Source organism: Notolepis coatsorum (assembly GCF_963971535.1).
Source record: "Notolepis coatsorum genome assembly, chromosome: 2".
Classification (NCBI taxonomy): Eukaryota; Metazoa; Chordata; class Actinopteri; order Aulopiformes; family Paralepididae; genus Notolepis; species Notolepis coatsorum.
Genome location: NC_140166.1, coordinates 14,961,689 through 14,984,116, shown reverse-complemented (window position 1 = coordinate 14,984,116; position 22,428 = coordinate 14,961,689). Strand labels below are relative to the sequence as shown.

The following is a 22,428-nucleotide window of genomic DNA, read 5'->3' as shown; positions in this document are numbered from 1 at the left end:
AGCGCCTAAACTTAACCCTTCTAACCTTAACCAACTCCGAAACAATGCTTAACCTTAACCAACTCCGAAACAATGCTTAAAGTTAACATGCCTAAACTTAATCGGCGAAAGAATGCATGTTAAAAAAAAAAAAAAAAAAAAAAATGAAGGGAATCGAACTTGTCACCAACGGACCGCAGAATCCACAGCAAGGCAGCGCTGCCAGTTGAGCTAGTTCTCGATGTTAAAAAAGGGGGGATTACTGCTACATAATGCTGCCGCGTCGCCGCGGGGGCATGGCTAGACACAAGTTGGTTGCCTTTAATATTTAGGCGGAGGGGACACGTGATGCAAGGCTTCGTCCACATTGCAGCCGATCAGTGGGAGGCATGGCCTAACAACGTTCGAGACAGGCGAGGGTAGAATTGGTTAAAACACGAAATTGGGATGGGAGAAAAATAGAAAATGGGAGAAAAAAGTAGATAAAAAAAAAAAAATTAGCCCCAATGATACACCGAGGTCCGTGAGACGGTAATGAATAAAAAAAATCGAATAAAAGAAAACTATAAACGATCGAAAAGCCAACTATACTCGGGTTTTGGCGCTCAACGCATGGCGAGATAACCTGACTATAGTCGTGGTTGGCCATGAATGATTTTTATTTTTTTTTTAAGATTTATTTTTTTTGAGTTTATCGCTTTTTACTACTGGGCAGTCCAGTAGAGAGAGAGAGAGGAAGAACGGGAGACAGAGTGGGGGGGAAGACATTCGGCAAATGACGCCGGGTCCGGGAATCGAACCCGGGTCGGCCGTGCCGCGACGCGTTACATGGTTCGCCACTTGGGCGCCCGCCATGAATGAGTTAAGAGAGTGCAATAAATGTTTTATTGAAAAAATAAGAATCGTGTGAGAGAATCATGATCTTAATTCTTGGGGAGAAAAATCATTATTCACATTTTAGCAAGAATCGTCCAGCACTACTTCCTACTGTAGATGCAACATATAACACATACAGTACTCCTTCTTACTGTAGCTACAACATATAACACATACAGTACTCCTTCTTACTGTAGCTACAACATATAATAACACACAGTACTCCTTCCTACTGTAGATGCAACATATAACATACAGTACTCCTTCTTACTGTAGCTACAACATATAACATACAGTACTCCTTCTTACTGTAGCTACAACATATAACACATACAGTACTCCTTCTTACTGTAGCTACAACATATAACACACAGTACTCCTTCCTACTGTAGATGCAACATATAACACACAGTACTCCTTCCTACTGTAGCTACAACATATAACATACAGTACTCCTTCCTACTGTAGATGCAACATATAACACATACAGTACTCCTTCCTACTGTAGATGCAACATATAACACACACAGTACTCCTTCCTACTGTAGATGCAACATATAACATACAGTACTCCTTCTTACTGTAGATGCAACATATAACACATACAGTACTCCTTCCTACTGTAGATGCAACATATAACACACACAGTACTCCTTCCTACTGTAGATGCAACATATAACATACAGTACTCCTTCTTACTGTAGCTACAACATATAACATACGGTACTCATTCCTACTGTAAATGCAACATATAACACATACAGTACTCCTTCCTACTGTAAATGCAACATATAACATACAGTACTCCTTCCTACTGTAGATACAACATAAAACAAAGCATTCCTACTGTAGATGCAACATATAACGCATACGCCTTCCTATTGTAGATACAATATATAGCACAAAGCCTTCTAATATAGATGCAACATAATAACTATTTGTATAGAGGGCGGCTAGGTGGTGTAGTGGGCAAGGCGCTCGCCACCAACGCTGGGTTCGAGCCCAGCTCTCGGCGTTGCTACCAGCTTGGCTGGTTGCTCACACTAACACAATTGGCAGTGTTAGGGGTGGGAAAGCTGGTGGGTGGGTCCTGGGCGTTGTGGACAGCGACTCCCACAGTTCGGTCGGGGCGCCTGCTCAGCGAGGGAAGGATCTGGAGGGAGGTAGTGTGACCTTCCGGCTTCCACACGTTACTCTCCCAGTGAGAGTCCACACTGCCAGGCTGGCTGCCGGCTGGCTGCACATGTGTCGGAGGAAAACATGTGACAGTCTCCGGCCTCCCGGACCAACAGTAGGGGGGGGTGCGCAACAACCAGGAAGGGGGTTGGGAATTGGCATAACGACTAACAGTGGGATGGGAGAAAAATCGGGAAAAAAAGGAGGGGGAAAACTATTAGTATAGCACCTTTCATACAGAAATTGCAGCTCAAAGTGCTTCACAGCAGTAAAAACAGGCATAAAATGAGCATAAAGTGCAGACAAAACATAATTGGTTAGACATATCATCATCATCATTTATTTAATTATTCGTACATGGAATTACCACAGTCCAACAGTACATATGAATATGATCCACCAAATTCCATGGCCGAAAGGATTTATATACATATAAAACTAGCATAAAAAAGATGGCAGCAAGGTAAGGCAAATCAGTTTTTCACGTTAGGATCTAACATCCCAATAGGCCTCTCTGTTTATGGTTTGATTCAGTTTTAAAATGGGCAGTAATAAAATAATCAAATAAGCCTAGTGTAGACGCAACATATAACGCAAAGCCTTCTAACGTAGATGCAACATGCAACACAAAGCCTTCTAGTGTAGATGCAACACAAAGCCTTCTATTGTAGATGCAACATATAACACAAAGCCTTCTAGTGTAGATGCAACATATAACACAAAGCCTTCTAGTGTAGATGCAACATATAACACAAAGCCTTCTAGTGTAGATGCAACATATAACACAAAGCCTTCTAGTGTAGATGCAACATATAACACAAAGCCTTCTAGTGTAGATGCAACATATAACACAAAGCCTTCTAGTGTAGATGCAACATATAACACAAAGCCTTCTAGTGTAGATGCAACATATAACACAAAGCCTTCTAGTGTAGATGCAACATATAACACAAAGCCTTCTAGTGTAGATGCAACATGCAACACAAAGCCTTCTAGTGTAGATGCAACATATAACACAAAGCCTTCTAGTGTAGATGCAACATGCAACACAAAGCCTTCTAGTGTAGATGCAACATGCAACACAAAGCCTTCTAGTGTAGATGCAACACAAAGCCTTCTATTGTAGATGCAACATATAACACAAAGCCTTCTAGTGTAGATGCAACATATAACACAAACTCCTATATAACACAAAGCTTAAGTCATAATGTGCACTGGCTCTTCCCTGTCCACTACTCTGATCCAAATCTTCTTTATTTACTATGTTTTTATGTGGCGGCTGCTGCTGCAGACAGTTCGTTCCACACAAGAAGATATGGAAACTGGGGGCGGCTGGGTGGTGCAGCGGACTAAGCGCTTGTCACCAACGCGAGAGACACTGGTATCGAATCCGGCTGTCAGCGTTGCCTCCGGCTTGGCCGGCCATCATACTGGCTCAATTGGCAGAGTCAGCGGGAGGGAAGTGGGGTGGTATTCTGGTCGTTGTAAACAGCAACTCCTATAGGTCGGTCAGGGCGCCTGCACAGAGAGGGAGGGAGATGGCGAGGGTAGTGTGACCTCCCACCTCGCCAATGAGAGTCCGTGCTGGCAGGTGAAAAGATGCTGCTGACTGTCTCCTATGTCTCGGAGGAAGCATCTGATAGACTTCAGGGCTCCCTAGACCGACCAGTGGGGGGCACATGCGAGCAACGACCAGGAAGGGGAGGGGAGGGGGAAACACAGAAAAACAGGAGGAGAAAAAGTGGATAAAAAAAAGAAGATATGGAAACGCAAAAGGAAACATTGAAAGTGGTAATCTTGACCATTTTCAATATAAATGTCTATTTGCCCCACATTATTGCCAACTGATAACGCCATAGTGATTCTACTTATAACCAGTTCATGAACGCTTTTACATTTGCTGTTCTTGACTAGTGTCTGGTAGGACATTCCCAGCAAAGTCATGCGGCACACAGGAAGTGATGCGTTTTACATCACCAGCAGCAACAGGAAGTGATGCGTTTTACATCACCAGCAACAGCAGTTTGTTTGGAGTGAGTAGAAGACTAACTCAGTAGTTAACATGAACAAACGGAAGACTAACTCGGTAGTTATGTTGTCAAAACATGTTGGTTTTACCTGTATACATGTTTTTAAGGAGTATCCATCTGTAAGAGTATCTGGATTTTTCTTCCTTGGTAGTCGTTTCCACCCAGATTCAGCTCAAACAAGGGACTAAACACGTTTAGCAATTATGCCACAACAATGTGGAACGCCCTACCCACAGCCGTAAAATAATGTGAATCCCTACCCTCCTTCAAAACCGCTCTCGAAGAGCACCTACGGGTGGCTGCAATTAGAAACTGGCCCCGGTAAATGTCCAAACGCCCCCCCCTCCCACCCACCCAACCCCTTCCAATGTACAGTTTCTTCCCCTTCGAATGTATATATATATTTTTTAAGATCTTTCTCTTAAACAGTACTGTATATTTGTCATAAATGTCTTGATGAAACAGTACTGTATATCTGTACAGTGTCATAAATGTCTTGATTAATTGAAAATGGGGGACCCTGATGTAAACAAGACGAAAGTCTTTTTCTGGTCTGCATCCCCTTAACAATTGTTTGTATTGAGCCGTACTGTATTGTACCCATTCTGCAATCTGTTAATAAAGTTTTCAATCAATCCAGTTCATGCACTTTTTTAAAGGTGAAGTTGCAAGTTGTTATTTTTCTCCTTATCTTATTTACATTCAGTCATTTAGCTGATGCTTTTATCCAAAGCGACTTACAAGTTATTCTTCACTTGGCATGAAAGAATCGCCATAAAACGACTGAGCCTAAAAACCCACAGATCTAATCAATGAATTCCCTCCTCGTTTTGTCCACAGACCAGCCTACAATGCAGACTCTGAGCCCAGAGGTCGCGGGGGAGTCGGAGCTGGGCGAGGGGGAGGAGGAAGAGGAGGAGGAGGAGGAAGAGGAGGGTACTTCCAGAGCACGGACACCTTCAAGCTGAGGGGAAAGAGAGAATATGAACGTCACAGTGGATCGTAATTTCCCCCAAAGTTCTTGCATAACAAACATCCACCTTTTTCTCTGGTTCGGGTTATCGAGGATAACGATTCTAGTTGTTTGAAGTCGGCACACGCACAGCGTTGCTAGACCAATGATTTGAGACAACATTTCGACCTGATCGCGTCATGTTCAAAGTTAATTATTTAGTGGCACACTAATGCTGTCTGCCGGCCTAATTTGAAAATGTGTCGTGTTTCAGCTATAAGCCTTCCTCAGTGTTCTAACACTACGGTTATTTATGTAACTCTTAAGAGCATATCTGGACTGTGCACCTGGTAGGAAACTACTGAAGAAGTGAGTTGTGATCCTCTTTAAAATATATTGACTGTAAATGTAATCATTTTGTGTCTTACTGGATCTTGTTGTACCTTCTCCAACACTGTGCAGAAATGTGCCATTTTCTTGGTTACCAATGGTTACAGGCAGCCATGTTGGAAGAGTGACTGCTACACAAACATTCTGTGCAAGTCCTCTGTTGAAGCTTTTGGGTTCTGGAAACGGACTGGACTGGAGTGGTAATGTACATGCTCTAGGTTTCTGGTAGCTAGCTTCAATCTGTTCCGCACACATGGTCATTGACGGTGCTGCACTGCATATGTTGTGGATCTGTAGGCCGTGGACGGCCATCTTTAGTCCCATTGAAATCCTGGGGTTCATCCTGTGACCTTTAGGACAAAGGACAAATTGCTGGAACATAAATGAGGACTAGCAGGAAAACGGGAGTCTCTGTTCCAAAGCCAGAAAAACTGAGTAGATGTCATCCCTGGATATGTCATTGTTCTCAGAATGGCATATTGAGTGTTTATTGGCTTTTGTCTTGTTGATTGCAGAGGCATCTCTCCTGAAGAGAAGAGAGGAGGCAGAGGCCCCTGCAACTGGGGGTCTGTTCGGGACACCGTGGGGTGAGTCCAGCTTTATATATAACCACTGGAGGACTGGTTAGAGTTCATCTTTATATATAATCACTGGAGGACTGGTTAGAGTTAATCTTTATATATATAATCACTGGAGGACTGGTTAGAGTTCATCTTTATATATAATCACTGGAGGACTGGTTAGAGTTCATCTTTATATATAATCACTGGAGGACTGGTTAGAGTTCATCTTTATATATAATCACTGGAGGACTGGTTAGAGTTCATCTTTATATATAATCACTGGAGGACTGGTTAGAGTTCATCTTTATATATAACCACTGGAGGACTGGTTAGAGTTCATCTTTATATATAACCACTGGAGGACTGGTTAGAGTTAATCTATATATATAACCACTGGAGGACTGGTTAGAGTTAATCTTTATATATATAACCACTGAAGGACTGGTTGGAGTTAATCTATATAACAACCACTGAAGGACTGGTTAGACTTAATCTTTAGATATAACCACTGAAGGACTGGTTAGACTTAATCTTTAGATATAACCACTGAAGGACTGGTTAGACTTAATCTTTAGATATAACCACTGGAGGACTAGTTGGAGAGACTTCAAACTTTATATCTGACATCACAAGTTTGTGTTTTGCGCTCTAGTCTTGGGATCAGGGATTGCTGTTCATATTCACTAATATCTTTGGACCGTCTCAGACCAGAGGAATAACATGTATGAACCCTTAAGTTGGACGTAGTTCCTCTTTTAAGAGAGCAAGCAGAGACACCATCCTTCTTCCCTCAAACCTGTTCCGACTACAACATGGGACATTCCTCTTAGAACTCGTACCGGAAGGTAGGGATGGGTACCTTTCACATTTGTATCGATACCGGTACCCAACGGTACCTTTTTTCTGTACTTTAGTCTCAACATTTTTTTATTTACCTACCTCAGTCGTGAAAAAAATAATCCAAACTTCAAATAACTACAATTTCGACCGTTTTCGGCTTGCCATTGCTCCGACTGCTTTGTTGTTGAATCAAGTAAAATCCTAGGTAAGCATATATTGTGCGTGTGAACGTTGACATGAAAAGAAAAAAGTTAAAATTTTTTTTTTCTGTATCTCACTTGAATCGATACTCGGTAGTACCGACGTGTTTCGGTTCGGTACCTCAAAAGTACCGAATTCGGTACCCATCCCTACCGGAAGGTCATATTTTGTTTGTCCATTGTCTGCCTTGTCTCCGAAGGGATGGGATGGACCTGACGCAAGAGTCTGCAGTCAAACCGGACGACACACAACCACCCGTGGAGGGAGATGAGTCGTGAGTAACGACCGTCCTCCCCATCTGTCCCCTGTCTTTATGTGTGTGTGGATGGGTACTTACACTTACACTTGTGGGGACCAGATGTCTTCTTCACAAAGACTGAAAAGTGAGGTACATCTATTAGGGTGAATTATTAGTAGGAATCACCAGAGAACCCACAATACCATATTATCACGATACTAGTCAAATACTGTAATATAATATTGCGATTTTATTACCTTTTTCCAACTGCAAATGATGTCCCCAATGGAAAACGTATCAACATCTTCAAAACAAATGTATACAGAATCTGTTTATCTAATAAGATGACGTTTTCAGTCTGTTCACCTCATAGTCCGGGAGCCAAGGCCTGATTTATAGGTGAACCTTGTTTTGTCGGTTGCAATATTTTTTTGCAGTTTCTTGGAGCTTGTGGGTACCTCTTAAAAATACAAGAGGGTGCTCAGTGATATCCCTTGGGCATTTTCAGATATTAACCCCTTCATGCCCGAAAATGCCAAAATCACACAAAAATAGCGATTTATGATATTGCATGCTGAATATAAATTAAATGCATCAAATTACATTCTCTAATGTTTTTTTCATACAAGGGATGATGTGAAATTAATATTAACATGTAAATCTTCAGATATTAACCCCTTCATGCCCGAAAATGCCAAAATCACACAGAAAGAGATGTATGATATTGCATGCTGAATATAAATTAAATGCATCAAATTACATTCTCTTAATGTTTTTTCATACAAGGGGTGATGTGAAATTAATATTAACCCTTTCAAGCCAGGCCTGTAAAACAACTTTTGTAGCAGTTATAAGCAGCGACACACACTTAAGTTTGCCTTGTGTTGGTCCATAACTAAATAAAACAAGTGCACACTGACTGGTGTGAAGAACAAATCTTGCAGATGCGTTACATACTGTATTAGGGTCTTGAACATCCTACCCTGAAACATGTACAGGACATTGTGCATGGCAAACCATGCACTTTACAGCTGCACTTCTTCGAGGTCTTCACCAAATCTCGCTGCTCTACCTCCAACAAAGGAAGCGTTCATTGAAAATGTGAAGAGGGCCCACTTCCAAGCGTACCTCTGGCAAAATCTCATTAAGAATCTGCCACCTGCAATGAACCCAGAGGAATTTGGATGGAAGAAGGACACCTGTAACAGGGCACTGATCCCAATCCACCTACCAGAAAATGTAAAACTTGTCCCAGACTACATCCTGAAGATGATCCGGTGTGGCTGCAAGAGTGAGGCCCTGTGTACCTCGAAGAAGTGCAGCTGTAAACTTTAAAGCAGGGTTTCCGTTAGAAAATATTGGTGCCAGTCTCAGTGTCCTGCAAGATTTCAATCTCCCGGACAAATGGGAGAAATTCCGGTCAGAGTTTATTGAGCTTAAAAACAATTGATAGGCAGGCTATATAAAGAATGACATCCTCAAGGCATGTAGATTTATAATATTTTAACTTAAAACTAGGCTACTTTTGCGTATACATTATATTCCAAATAAAATAAGTCCTGTCGATAGACTCGCATGCTGCTGCTGACTTGAAATCAAATTGGCGAATTTCCTTCTGTGGGCAGTCGGCCCGACATTAAACAGCAGTCTGTTATAATCACATTTTTATGAGCTAACGAATTCCGTTATATTGGACATTTGTATTCATTATATCAAGCGAAGAACTGAGAGATTTGGCACTACTGACTAGAGAGAGAGAGAGACGGCAACATTATCGTGTGGGGTTCACTGAAATCTATCTAAACGTTGCATGATTTGCCGAATCCAATGACTATCTCCGCCTCCCAACGCAGCGATACGCTAATCCAGCATCAAGCTCCCGCCCCGCCATTCTCATCAGCAAAACCACAGGTTGCGCTGCAGCAGCGTCACACCCCAAATGAATCTCGACATCGCTTCACCAATAATAGTTGCTTGTATCAGAACACTACACATATAATGTTCACAGCAAACTGTAGTTGATCACCAGGTATGTTTTTATTAACGTAGGTTGAATAATTCATATAAGAAAAACGATAGGGAAATCTCTTTTCTCCACTGGTTAAAAATGCCAGGAACTGGTGATACTTGCTGTGCGTGTGAACATATATCCCTTGGACATGAACTGACGGTACGTTTTTATTGATATATCATTGGGATCCCCCTCCGAAATTGGTCAACACATCACCACGCATTTTGGCCGGAGCTTAAAAAAAAGTGTTGATAGAATTTGACGTTCTGAGCGCGGTCGACACCTTACGTCTGTGTTTATAATGAATAAAACGGATTATATTGAAACATAGTGCGAGTACTCACAACAACATATTTATTTTGTCATACACAATGTTTGTATCTATTGGTTTATCTAATGAAGACCGTTGTGCTTAGAGGGAATTATTTTCACAGGACATTATGACCGGAGAGATTTAAATATGTCGGACTTCAACAGATTTTCCCGGTAAAAAAACGGTAATTACCGGACAACGGAAACCCTGCTGTAAAGTGCATGGATTGCCATGCACAATGTCCTGTACATGTTTCAGGGTAGGATGTTCAAGACCCTAATACAGTATGTAACGCATCTGCAAGATTTGTCCTTCACACCAGTGAGTGTGCACTCGTTTTATTTAGTTATGGACCAACACAAGGCAAACTTAAGTGTGTGTCGCTGCTTATAACTGCTACAAAAGTTGTTTTAAAGGCCTGGCTTGAAAGGGTTAATATTAATTTCACATCACCCCTTGTATGAAAAAACATTAGAGAATGTAATTTGATGCATTCAATTTATATTCAGCATGCAATATCATAAATCTCTATTTCAAATCAAATCAAATCAAAATGTATTTATAAGGCCCGACAACACACGTTAATGTCCCCATGGGCCGTACATGTCTTCTTTAAACAAGTCAAGAAGAAAACATAACAATAAGTCAAGAACAGAACAAGAACACCATAAGGTCCAACAAATTTAAAATAAATGCAAATAAATGAAAGAATGCAAGCACTCTCAGACATACCCCACGCGAAGGTAAGGAAAAACTCACTAAAACCTAACAATAGGGAAAAATGCTCCACAGGCAGTGTGGAGGAGAGAAACCTTAGAAGGGCCATTCAAGGGGGGATCTCCCTTCTTAGATGTCGGTGATAGTAGTGTTGCAGACTAACAGTTGGTAAGCATGCACTCAAGTGTGTAGTGAAACACAGATGAGTGCATGCAATAGCAACTGAACATTTTGAAAGATTGAAGATGGGGCTGATAGCGAATATATTTGAGGCACAGGGGCGGCGCAAAGAGGGTCGCGTCCTCCCCGTCTTAATCACGGGACATTCAACACTCCGGTCATTGCTCAGAGACAGCCGGAGACAGGGAGATAGGGGGCGGCGCAGAGAGGGTCGCAACCTCCCAGACATCATCGGGGGACGTCCAGCACTCCGGTCACTACTACGAGACCTCCGGAGACAGGGAGACAGGAGGGCACGCAGAGAGGGTCGCATCCTCCCGGCCTTCATCACGGGACGTCCGACACTCCGGTCAGTACTCCAGGACAGCAACTCACAGGGGGACAGGGAGACGGGACAGGCGTTAGACAGCTCGTGTGATTGTAGTGGGCGGACATAGAGGGGAGGGGGGGGAAGAGTTAGAGAGTTCCCATGTTTGTGGTGCTGCAAAAAAGCAGACATGGGGGAAAATAAACGTCCTAACTAAACTAGACGGATTAATCTAAAGGTCAGTCCCCGACCAGGTGAGATCAGGGTAGGTTGAAGGAGAGAGAGAAAAGATGAGTCTTAAGCAGGGATTTAAAAGCTTCGACTTTAAATTTTTTTTAAACTTATTTGTGTGATTTGGGCATTTTCGAGCATGAAGCGGTTAATATCTGAAAATGTTACATGTTAATATTAATTTCACATAACCCCTTGTATGAAAAAACATTAAGGGAATGTAATTTGATGCATTTAATTTATATTCAGCATGCAATATCATACATCTCTATTTCTGTGTGATTTTGGCATTTTCGGGCATGAAGGGGTTAATATCTGAAGATTTTACATGTTAATATTAATTTCACATCACCCCTTGTATGAAAAAAAACATTAGAGTATGTAATTTGATGCATTTAATTTTGGGATGCCCCGGGTATCGGCCGATATTCAGTAGAAATATGAGATTGGTGATTGGTGATAATGCTTTATTTTCGCCGATCGTCAAAACCGATCGAAAAAACATGATCCAATTCTTAGCGGAGATCTCACTGCAGACTTATCTCTCAGACACACAGCTGCCTGCAGCGTACGGCCCCTCCTCCTCCCCAGCCCCTCCTGCACTTGTGTAAACAAGAGGCTATGCCTCGCAGTCTGCTATAGTCTGGTGCATGCGACGTGAGCTAACGTTACTGTTTAAACTAAATGACCCAGTGACTCCATGAGGCATTGTCTAACGTTATCTAGCTGGCTAGCTACTGATAGCTGCTGATATCAACAAATGCTCCAGCAATAGTAGAGTGCATGATAAGTTACCTCCGTTGACTCGGTAGCTCACGTTAGCTCACGTTAGCTCTAAACTAAATAGTTCACTGAGGCGTTGTCTTAACGTTATCTAGCCGGCTAGCAGTAGCTACAGATGGCTCCTGATATCAATGTCTTATAACATTGATTCGATAAGTATTCGAGCTGAGGGCACGCTGAATGTGATTTATACCAATAGGGTCCAGCTGCAGTGCCGGAGAATCCTGGCCGTAGCTGGAGGCTACTCGAGTACACACAGACAGTGGAGCTGTTTGCAGATAGCGAGCATTTTGACTTGTTGCGTGGTGGCGTTGTCTCGCAGATAATACAACTACAAGTACAAGTCTAATTATATAATATATATATTTCATAAAAAAAACTATCGGTATCGGCCGATATGGCTCAAGACGATCAGTGATAGGTATCGGTGGCAAAAAACGTGATCGGGGCATCCCTAATTAAATTTATATTCAGCATGCAATTTCATAAATCTAAATTTGTGTGATTTTGACATTTTTGGGCATGAAGGGGTTAATATCTGAAAATGCCCAAGGGATATCACTGAGCACCCTCTTGTATTTTGAAGAGGTACCCCCAAGCTCCAAGAAACTGCACAAAAAAAATTGCAACCGACAAAAGGTTCAACCCCATGGCTCCTGGACTATCATTCAAATCATTTTGATTGCAACAGAAAAAGCAAAAAAAAGATACTTGCTGTGTGACACAAAGTGACTTATTTCTGAATTCCTGTGACACAGAAGGATGTTGCACTTGTATGGTGAATAATTGACTTTATATTATTAAATTTTCCCCAATGACTCTAAACTAATGATCAGAGTCTATATTGTTCAGTCAAATTAAAGGGGACATGCATTGCTATTCCTAGCACTATTTGGGCAACTTTACACAATTCCTGTGAGTCTATGGAAGACATCTGTAAGGTTTATTTAAAAAATATCATAATATTTCTAATAGAGTACTCAAAAACATCATTTTCCAGCCTCAGGATTTCAGCCTGTTATTGGCTGGGCTCCGCCCATAAGCACTTTCAGTGACAGCGTGATACATACGAGAGAGAGCGAGAGAGATGTCCTCGACACACACGCAGTCAAGCTCTCTCTCTCTCTCTCTCTCCCTCTCGCTGTTCTCTGCCTGTCAAACCCCGTTTGGAGAAGTGTCGGGTTACACTATGCCTACGTCCCCGACACACACGCAGTCAAGCTCTCTCTATCTCTCTCTCTCTCTCCCTCTCGCTGTTCTCTGCCTGTCAAACCCCGTTTGGAGAAGTGTCGGGTTACAATGAAAATACTCCACCAGCACATCGTGACGTCACGTTGTGAGTCAAATCAGAATGACCTAATTAAGTGGAGCAGGAAATGGTCTCACCTGAATGAGAGCAATCCGCCAATATGGTATTTAGAGACACACACATTGATACTAACTCCTATTACTAATATAACAATGCTAGACACTGAAAAAATCCATTTATAATGCATGTCACCTTTAATGGATTGGATTGGTACTCATATCTATATCGGACGATAGGTAAAAGTACTCTGTATCGGACGATGAGTAAAAGTACTCTGTGTCGGATGATTGGTAAAAGTACTCTGTATCGGATGGTGAGTAAAAGTACTCTATTGTGAAGAATCCTCCATCTTGTGTCAGAGCGTCTGCTGTGGACGGAGAGGTGATGGTTCGGGTGGCCGTGCAGATGTCCTTTGATGAATGGAAGACCTTGCAGGAGATGAATCGTCCCAAGGCGGAGTTTAACCTCCGCAAGGCGGAGAGCGCGGTGCCGTCTAAAGCCAGGGTCATCCATCAGTCCAAGAAGCCGGAGGTGAGGCCTGTATTTAAAGCTATGGAAGACTGACACCTTGTGGCCGTGAGAGGCAACGGCACCTTGTTTAAACATGGATGAGGGAAAACGGAAGCAAAAAATAGATTTCTTCAAGCTAGTTAACTTTGAAGGTATGCACAAATGTATTGAAGTGGATACGGACCACTTGCCTAGCTTAAGGCCACATCCACACGGAGACTAAACTAGGGATGCCCCGATCGATCGGCCAGCGATCGGTATCGGCCGATATTCAGTATAAATATGAGATCGGTGAATTCCGATAATGCTTATTTTCGCCGATCGTGAAAACATGCGCGGAAAACATGATCCAATTCTCAGCGGAGTTCTCACTCGCTGACTTCTCTCTCATGCGTACCTTTCACCCAAATCTAATCTGAACAACCGTTGCGTTGATTGGTTGGTTAGTGAATGGGGGCGAGGCTGTCATAGAATAATATTGGTCCCGCAGGCAGGAATACTATCCTCGAGTTAACGTAATTTATACAAATGGAAGTATTGATTTTGCCGTAACGAATCATTAAAAAAATATACCGTTAACTGGAATATGTTAGTTTCTTACACATATGTTGGATTATGTAATTGGTTTGTCATGACAAAACCAATAAAAAATCGTGAATTAAGCGGTGGTTATCCTATAGCCCTAGTTATGTACATTTCAACAAAGTGGAGCCGCAGGGGACTTCCATAGCATACGCCTTTAAATCCTCTTACCTTGATGATTAAAAGCCTCCACAATTTAGAAAACAGTATACCCATGGCTGTGTTGATATTTTACGATGCCAGCTTGTGAGAATTCGTTGTAGCCAGCCAGCTAACGTTAATGCCATTCAGAATTTATTAACATAGCTACAACAACACAGTAACGTTAATATAATTACATGCATCATTGTTTACAATGAACGGTGGGGCTAATCGAAAAGGACTGGACACGGACAAGTTAACAGTTCGAGCTGCACTTTCGTGCCTATACGACCGCACCACAGCCAGAGGGATATGCGGCTTTGACGAGCTCTCTCTCTCCTGCCGATTAAATTCAGCAGCTCTTCCTCGAGTGCCTGTAGCTGCCTGCATTTGCACAACGGCGTCCATCCCTGCTGCTAGCTAACGTTAAAACTAACCTAAAGTTAGTTGTTCACCAACAATCTACAGACACCAACTGAACAAACACAGAACCGGACTACACAAGCAGATAGCGAAGCAACAACTATCCTAATGTTTAAACTAACTAACAAACTAACTAACGAACTAAATATAACTATATTACACTATATACAAGAACACAAGCAAAAACAAACATAAACACGGCTATTATATGGGTTGTTATCAATGGGTTGGTTGAGAAGGGAAGTTTCATCTATCTAGGGCAGCGATTCTCAACAGGGGAAGTTTAAAAAAAAGAAAATTTAATTCTTTTTGGATTACAGAAAAGTATCACTAAAGTGCTATCTGTTGCAGCTGCACTGTTTTCCATGAAAATACCATATTTGGATAAGTTTGACCATTTCTCAAAATCTGAAAATCATTATTTAATAAAACACCGAAAAGGATCACCAAGTTACTCTGGATTAAAAAAAATCTTTACAGACAACATTGAGACAAAGCTTCCTGACACATCTCCATCCAAACTCTTGGAACAACTCATTGAAATCTCATCTGATACCACCTGGAGAGCTAGTTTCAGAGTGTGGTGCTGAGTACCAAGTATCTCATGATGCAGCAGTTAAGGTGTTGATACCATTCAGCACCACATATCTGTGTGAAGCTGGCTTTTCATCCATGACAGCTCTGAAAACAAAATGTAGGGCCAAGTTGAGCCTTGAGGATGACATGCGTGTTGCTTTGTCAAAGATCTCCCCACGTATTGAACGTATTATTAGCCAGCAGCAGCAGACCTCACATTGAGCTAGAAATGTCCACTGAGTGAACGAGTGCTTATTTTCTGTATTTATTTATATTTTTTGAGAAATGGTAACTTGGTGATCCTTTTCTGTATTTAAAAAAAGGTCAAACTTATCCAAATATGCTATTTTTATGGAGAACAGTTCAGCTGCAACAGATAGCACTTTAGTGATCCTTTTCTGTATTTAAAAAAAATACATGATTTTCAGTTTTTGAGAAATGGTCACACTTATCCAAATATGCTATTTTTATGGAAAAGTGTGCAGCTGCAACAGATAGCACTTTAGTGATACTTTTCTGTAATTTTATTTAAAGAAATATGCTATTTGATTTACTACTACAAGCAGTGTAATGTCAACAGTACTAAGCCATTTAGACCTGAAACACCTGTTAATAATGCATTATATAGCCTGCATATACACACAAATGTGTTTCCCGGTTTCTTAAATAAACATTATTTTGAAAGCAAGCACTTTTGTCATCATTGTAGCAAAAAAGACAGGACCGGAAAAGTCTTTATCGTATGTAGGGGTGCCCTGGAATATTTGATTGAACACAGGGGTGCCTTGGCAGCAGAAAGGTTGAGAACCCCTGATCTAGGGAACCTAGATACATCCGGGGTACAATGTTGCATAGGCTGCGCGTGGATGAGGGCATGTTGAATGTGATTTGACCAAAGCAGAGTATACACACAGACAGTGGAGCTGTTTGCAGATAGCGAGCATTTTGACTTGTTGCGTGGTGGCGATGTCTCGCAGATAATACAACTACAAGTATAATATATATATTTTATTTAAAAAATTATAAAGCAATCGGTATCGGCCGATATGGCTCATAGACGATCGGTATCGGTGGCAAAAAACGTGATCGGGGCATCCCTAGACTAAACCGATCTTTTCGTTCTAATTTTTAAAAAGTTTTCCGTAAACACAATCGTCTCAAGAAATATGTGCGTCCAAACGAAACCACTGAAAATGCTGTAACGCTCCCACAAATGTACAAAATAAACTTCTTTCAATAGCTTGTGTTTTAGACTTCGCTCTTTTATTTTGAAACTCCCCGACCGGAAGTAGTATTGTTGTTATCACTAGCGGAACAACTTGTGTCATCCGGTTCTGTGCTTTTGAGCTAACGCTAGTTAAGCTAGCTAATATTTGTCTTCCTTTGACTTGTTGAAAATGTCTAGAATACAAATGTTGAGATTGTTGTTGAACAAGGGACTAACTGCAGCAATGTTGTCGGATGTTCTTTTTTGTTGGCTGGGTTTGCGCATGCGGATTAAATTAAGGGAGAGGTGGGCTATTGCGTCATCGGTTCAGGAAAGATGTGTACTGGCTTGTAAAGACGGAAATGCAAGGGGGGCGTCTTCGTCTTCAGATTTGTTCACTCTGGGACCCGTTTTCAGAAAATGGCGTATTCAGGCTCCCAGAACGCGGTTCCGTGAAAACAAAACGTGCATACGATCAAATACTTTGGCGGATACACCCAAACTCGTCTCCGTGTGGACTTAAAACTCAGGGAGAGGTGTTTTAAGTCAACAGCTAGCTGGCTAGTGGTCCGTATCCACTTCACTTGTGGGTGACTGGCTCAGTTGATGCAATCAGGAGGTAGAGCAGTCTTCTGGTAGTCGGAAGGTTCCGGGTTCGATTCCCGCTCCTCCCAGGCAGCGTGTCGAAGTGTCCTTGAGCAAGACACCTAACCCCTAATTGCTCCTGATGTGCCGGTTGGCACCTTGCATGGTCGCCTCCAATGTGAGGAACAAAAAATGTAAAGCGCTTTGGATAAAACTGCTATATAAATGCACCATTTACCATTTTACTTGTGCTGTGCTAGGTTAGCTTGCAGCCGGATAGCTTTCTACTGAACGCACAGAGGATATTGGTATCTTATCTTCTTGCCTGACTCTGGAGAAGACTGTAAGCGCATTTCCCATAATCTTGGTGTGTCCCTTTTTAAGAAATATGTCCCTCAAAATGAATGTAAGTGACTTGAAGAGCCTGACATCAAAGAGAAATGGTGGCGATGACGGCAGACTCACAGGGACTGCTGTAGTGGTCGCTAGCTGACCTTAGGTGGAAGTAGACTGCTGCAAACGAATCATGTCCTACTAAAGTGAAATGTCAACTTATCAGGTGAACTCATTCCTCTCCGACTACAGAAGCCCAAGTCGGACACTATGGAGGACATGGAGGAGGACGGCCACTTGCTGCGCAGGTCTGTGAACGACATCACTTCCCGTCTGGACATCAACTTTGGCAGCCTGGGACGGCCCGGCCGAGGAGGTGGAGGCAGGGGAAGACGAGGGGGGGCAACTGGTAGCCCAGAGAAGGTGTCTGAAACTAGATCTGAAAAGGTATTTATTTTCTCCACAATGGATATTTGCATGTTAAAAGGGATCCCTTGGCATTTTGGATTTAGTGTTTTCTACAGTATTGTCTGTTTCATCCGGTGGTGGTTCTGTTCTGCCCTTCATCTACCGCAGGGGTTTCTTAGCGTTGTTCACGTTCTTCATTAAAACAATAGGTGTTGCTAGTGGAAAGTTAGCCCATTAGCTTTCTGCTAGTGGTACTCGCTCCTACATGCGCTGGATATACTGTCTACCATGAGGTTTATTACACATTTTAAAGCACTTGCTCTTTGTCTGCTTGGGTTGGATGGTCTGCCTTGACTTAACCATTGGCATGTTTTTATTTATAAGGCTATTCTTGGGTTGCTTCCATCTTACCTACGGATCTACCTCCTTAAGAAAAGTTATTGTCTTCGCTCCCATTTATTCCTACAATCTGTCCCTAAAGCCTGTACTGAATTGAGAAAATGAAGTTGCTGCTCCCTCTGCTTGTTGCAAAATGATCTGAATCTTGGGTAGTTGGTCTCACTGGATGCATTTTAAGTAATTCTTAATGACTTGGTCTTGGAGGCACATCTGGCTACAGATGTTTTGACAGATTTGTATATTGCCCCTGTATGAATGAACCCTGCTGTCAACCCTATTAAATCTTGTGAAGTACATCTTTAGACTTTTTCTTTTCTCCTGGTTAAAGGTGCTCTAGTCTAGATGACATTCAGCCACTAGATGTCGGACTAGAGCATCAGTCATTTATCCAATGGGGTGCATCATTCCACGTGGGTAAATGGGAAGTAGGGAGGGGATACAGAACATAAAAACATACATTTTGGACCCGCAAATACTTTTTAAATTATGCATTCATTAATAATCCTTTCTGAAAGCTCTGTGGATGCATTCTTTTTTAAATGATTACTCTACATTGTTATCTATAGCTCTTTTTTTTTTTTATATATATATTTCTTTTTAATACGAACCCTGGTAGCACAGACCGCTATCTGGTTCTCCGGGCTCTTCTGTAGCTCCGTGGGTCGCTGGGTTAGATGTCCGTGGCGTGCTACTGTTCAGCTAGTTTAGCCAGCTAGCCTCACAACACAGTCCGACGTGGAGCAATGAACTGTGAACTCCTATCCGACATTCACATCACATAATACAGACGGTGACGTCACGTACAAAGTTTACCGTGCGCCCTACACCAGAACACGTACAACTGCGTCCGACTACTGTTCGAAGACGTGGGTCTTTCAAACATTTGTTCTTTCAACTCTAACCAATGTCCGTTCTATTCTCTCTACTGAGCCCAATCAAACACCTGGTTAACCCAGTCCCATCAACCTTGACCTTCCTCCCGATTGGCCAAGCCACAGTTCATTTGCATAGACAGGAGTTTTACATATTACCCATACACGAAATAACAGGCAATATGTTATACATATTACCCATAGGTAAATTATAATACAATACAGAATAATAACATATATTTATAATTACCAAAGAAAAACAACTTACTTAATATTACCCGGATAACCACTGGGTTAATATTACCAGGGTTACAAAGGTTAAATTAAACAATTCAAATAAAAGTTCAGTACTTGGAACCAGTATTGTTGGTGAATAATTAAGCAATAATACACGAGAACCAGTGGAATATCAGGAATATTGCCACGGCTGTGATGCGCCCGCAGCCACGAGAGCACAGCTTGAGTGGCGTAGGCATCACAGTGGCAATATTCCAGATATTCCACTGGTTCTTGTGTATTATTGCTTTTATATGGCAAGTTGCACCGTCTGGGGGAAAATATAGGATGAATACAGACAATTCTAGGGTCTTTTATATCGATTTCAGTGAACTTGGCGTAGAATTTTTTTTCCTAAAGATGTATTTTTGCTATGGAATTTCAAATGGAGTAGGCTATCAACCAGGCAGTTGGCAGTTGAACTTTCTACAACATTCTAAAGCAGGGGTCTCAAACTCAATTTACCTGGGGGCCGCTGGAGGTAGAGTCTGGGTGAGGCTGGGCCGCATCAAATATTCCACAAAAAAAGTAAATTTAAATTAAATTAAATTAAATAAAAAAAAAGGTACAACTGATCCAATCTTCTCACAAACTCATTAAAACCTCACAAACACCAGCAACTGAGCATTCTCAGTGGTGTCAGTGGACTCATCCACAGCTATGGAAATGCACTGCATTTTTTTTTTATTCTATCACAAAGCTGTTTAATCAAATCATCAGCCAGTATTTCAGTTATTCTGGTTGCTGTGCTATCTGAGGAGGATTTGCTTTCGTTTGCCTTCAAACATGGTATCCATCACTTCAGTCATACATTATTTTATTATTTATGAATCAGAGAATGGCTTCTTGTGTTTAGCCAACACCCATGCCACTGAGTGAGGACTTTGTTGCTTTTTTTCGTTGTGACATAGATTTAACAATAATTCTGCTTGCAGCTTGATATGATTTCATTCCATTTATTTTTGTGGTTCTTAGCACTGAATTCTGAGGAAAGGCTGCATCAAAATAACTTGTTTCATAGTGGCGTTCCAAATTGCCACTCTTCACCGTTTCTTGGTGCTGGGAGGATGCACGCATATTTTTCAGTCCATGCACCTTTGAATTGCAGCGATTTTCACTGTCTACTTTTCTTTTACTTTCTTTGAACATGCCACATTTTTCTACTAACTGCCTGCTGGCGAAACTAGGCTACTAGCTACATTTATCTCACGGGGATAAAACTGGGAACGAGGTTACTAGCTACAGTACCTGCAGATTAGATTACTGTAGATGCGCTGTCAACTCGCTCTGACTGGGACCCGCTGAAAGACAACACGCATTCCGTGAAGACCCGCCCTACTCTGCTCTGATTCGCAGACTGTGGGTGGGGGGGGGGTAGAAACGCTGACGGGACACTGAATGTGATTGGACCAGAGTAGACAGACACAGACAGTGGAGCAGTGCTTGCAGAGGAGATGAGCGGAGAATTTTGAGGATGCCTGCCATACGCACTGGATATATTTTCCTTCCACTTGGTATCACTCCGGAATCACGTTTCAACCAAGTCACTAACGTAACGGTGCTGCCATGAGCCTGCGCTATGGTAGCCTACAAGTGCTAAAATAAATAAAACATCCAACTCGCACAACGACGCGGCAAACAGTTGCGCGCGGGCCGCACTAACACTAAACTTTGATGTCAAGTAGGGGGCCGCAAAATATCATCCAGCGGGCCGCAAAGTTTGAGACCCCTGTTCTAAAGTCAGCGCAGTGGTATATTCATGGTGATTTAACCGTGAGTGTATCATGAATATACTCATGGCTTAGAACGCTCTCGACCAATCACAATGCGTGGTCAGACGTACTTGTTGTAGTGGTGTTGTTGCATCTCTAATCACATGGGTTTCTGTCTCCTGATTGGCTCTCCAGGCTGACTATCTGGCTCCGAACCCTGACGACCCCGACGACTTCCCAGCTCTAACTGCAGGGAGATGAGACCTGGTGTTCAGACTGACTGCAGGGAGATGAGACCTGGTGTTCAGACTGACTGCAGGGAGATGAGACCTGACTGATGGCAGGGAGATGAGACCTGGTGTTCAGACTGACGGGGCTCATTGCAGGATATTTAAGTTTCATATTATTTTATAGTACTGATGGAATTTCTTTGGTTTCAAAAAGTTTCACTTGTCCCGTTGATTTAGTTACAAGAGGGAATCGTTAAACAAGGAAGACAAATCTTGAAACAAGACACTGACTTGACAGTGTCACTCGTTTTTATATTATTTACTTCTTCAAATAAGTTGCATCTTCATGAAACGAGTGGAATTTGTTGAAACCAGCTAAATGACTATCTAGTACAGTAATATAAATATGTTTGAGTACAAGATGCTTGTTGAACCAGTCCCTGCAGCGTCGGGAATTCACCTGCAGTCTTTCCCACAATGTTTACATTTTCCTGCTGATGAAAGGGATGAGCACTGATTCTGTTCTGCTGATGAAAGGGATGAGCACTGATTCTGTTCTGATGATTAAAGGGATGAGCACTGATTCTGTTGTGCTGATGATTAAAGGGATGAGCACTGATTCTGTTGTTGTGCTGATGATTAAGGGGATGAGCACTGATTCTGTTGTGCTGATGATTAAGGGGATGAGCACTGATTCTGTTGTGCTGATCCAGAGGTGGGGTTTTATTTATCCTTGGGCTTAATTTTGATAACGCAATGTTCAGTATTTGACCTTGTGAAAATAAATATTTTGCCGATTTAATGTTGTGGTTGACCTTATTTTGCCTCCCTTTCCTCATATCTTTGAAGGAACACAATATTTTATTTTCAAAAATTTTACAGACAAGTAAAACGAGTGGCCGGTTTGCGTGAATACTTTACCCAAGGCAGTTGTCCTTCCGCGTTCGGTTTGCGCGCCCTGATTGGCCTCTCGGCGCCCAATCGCGTTAGCCCTACTATCGCCGCACTAGATGGATCGAGCTGGGGAGGATTCAGCGAGACTAAGTCGGCCCGTCTGACCTGGTCGTCCGATAACCTT

General features: G+C 42.1%; 1 protein-coding gene across 1 annotated transcript in view; it reads left to right on the top strand.

The window, feature by feature from the left end:
- LOC311222991 (intracellular hyaluronan-binding protein 4-like) overlaps nucleotides 1-22,099 on the top strand; it is a 34,443-nt gene extending 12,344 nt beyond the window's left edge. The window contains exons 3-8 of the mRNA XM_084307666.1: nucleotides 4,902-5,063; nucleotides 5,919-5,990; nucleotides 7,207-7,281; nucleotides 13,456-13,627; nucleotides 17,706-17,900; nucleotides 21,316-22,099. Of these exons, the coding sequence (XP_084163792.1) occupies nucleotides 4,902-5,063; nucleotides 5,919-5,990; nucleotides 7,207-7,281; nucleotides 13,456-13,627; nucleotides 17,706-17,900; nucleotides 21,316-21,381 (742 nt within the window). The 3' untranslated portion in view covers nucleotides 21,382-22,099. The remainder of the gene's footprint in view (nucleotides 1-4,901; nucleotides 5,064-5,918; nucleotides 5,991-7,206; nucleotides 7,282-13,455; nucleotides 13,628-17,705; nucleotides 17,901-21,315) is intronic.
- The last annotated feature ends 329 nt before the right edge of the window (nucleotides 22,100-22,428 follow it).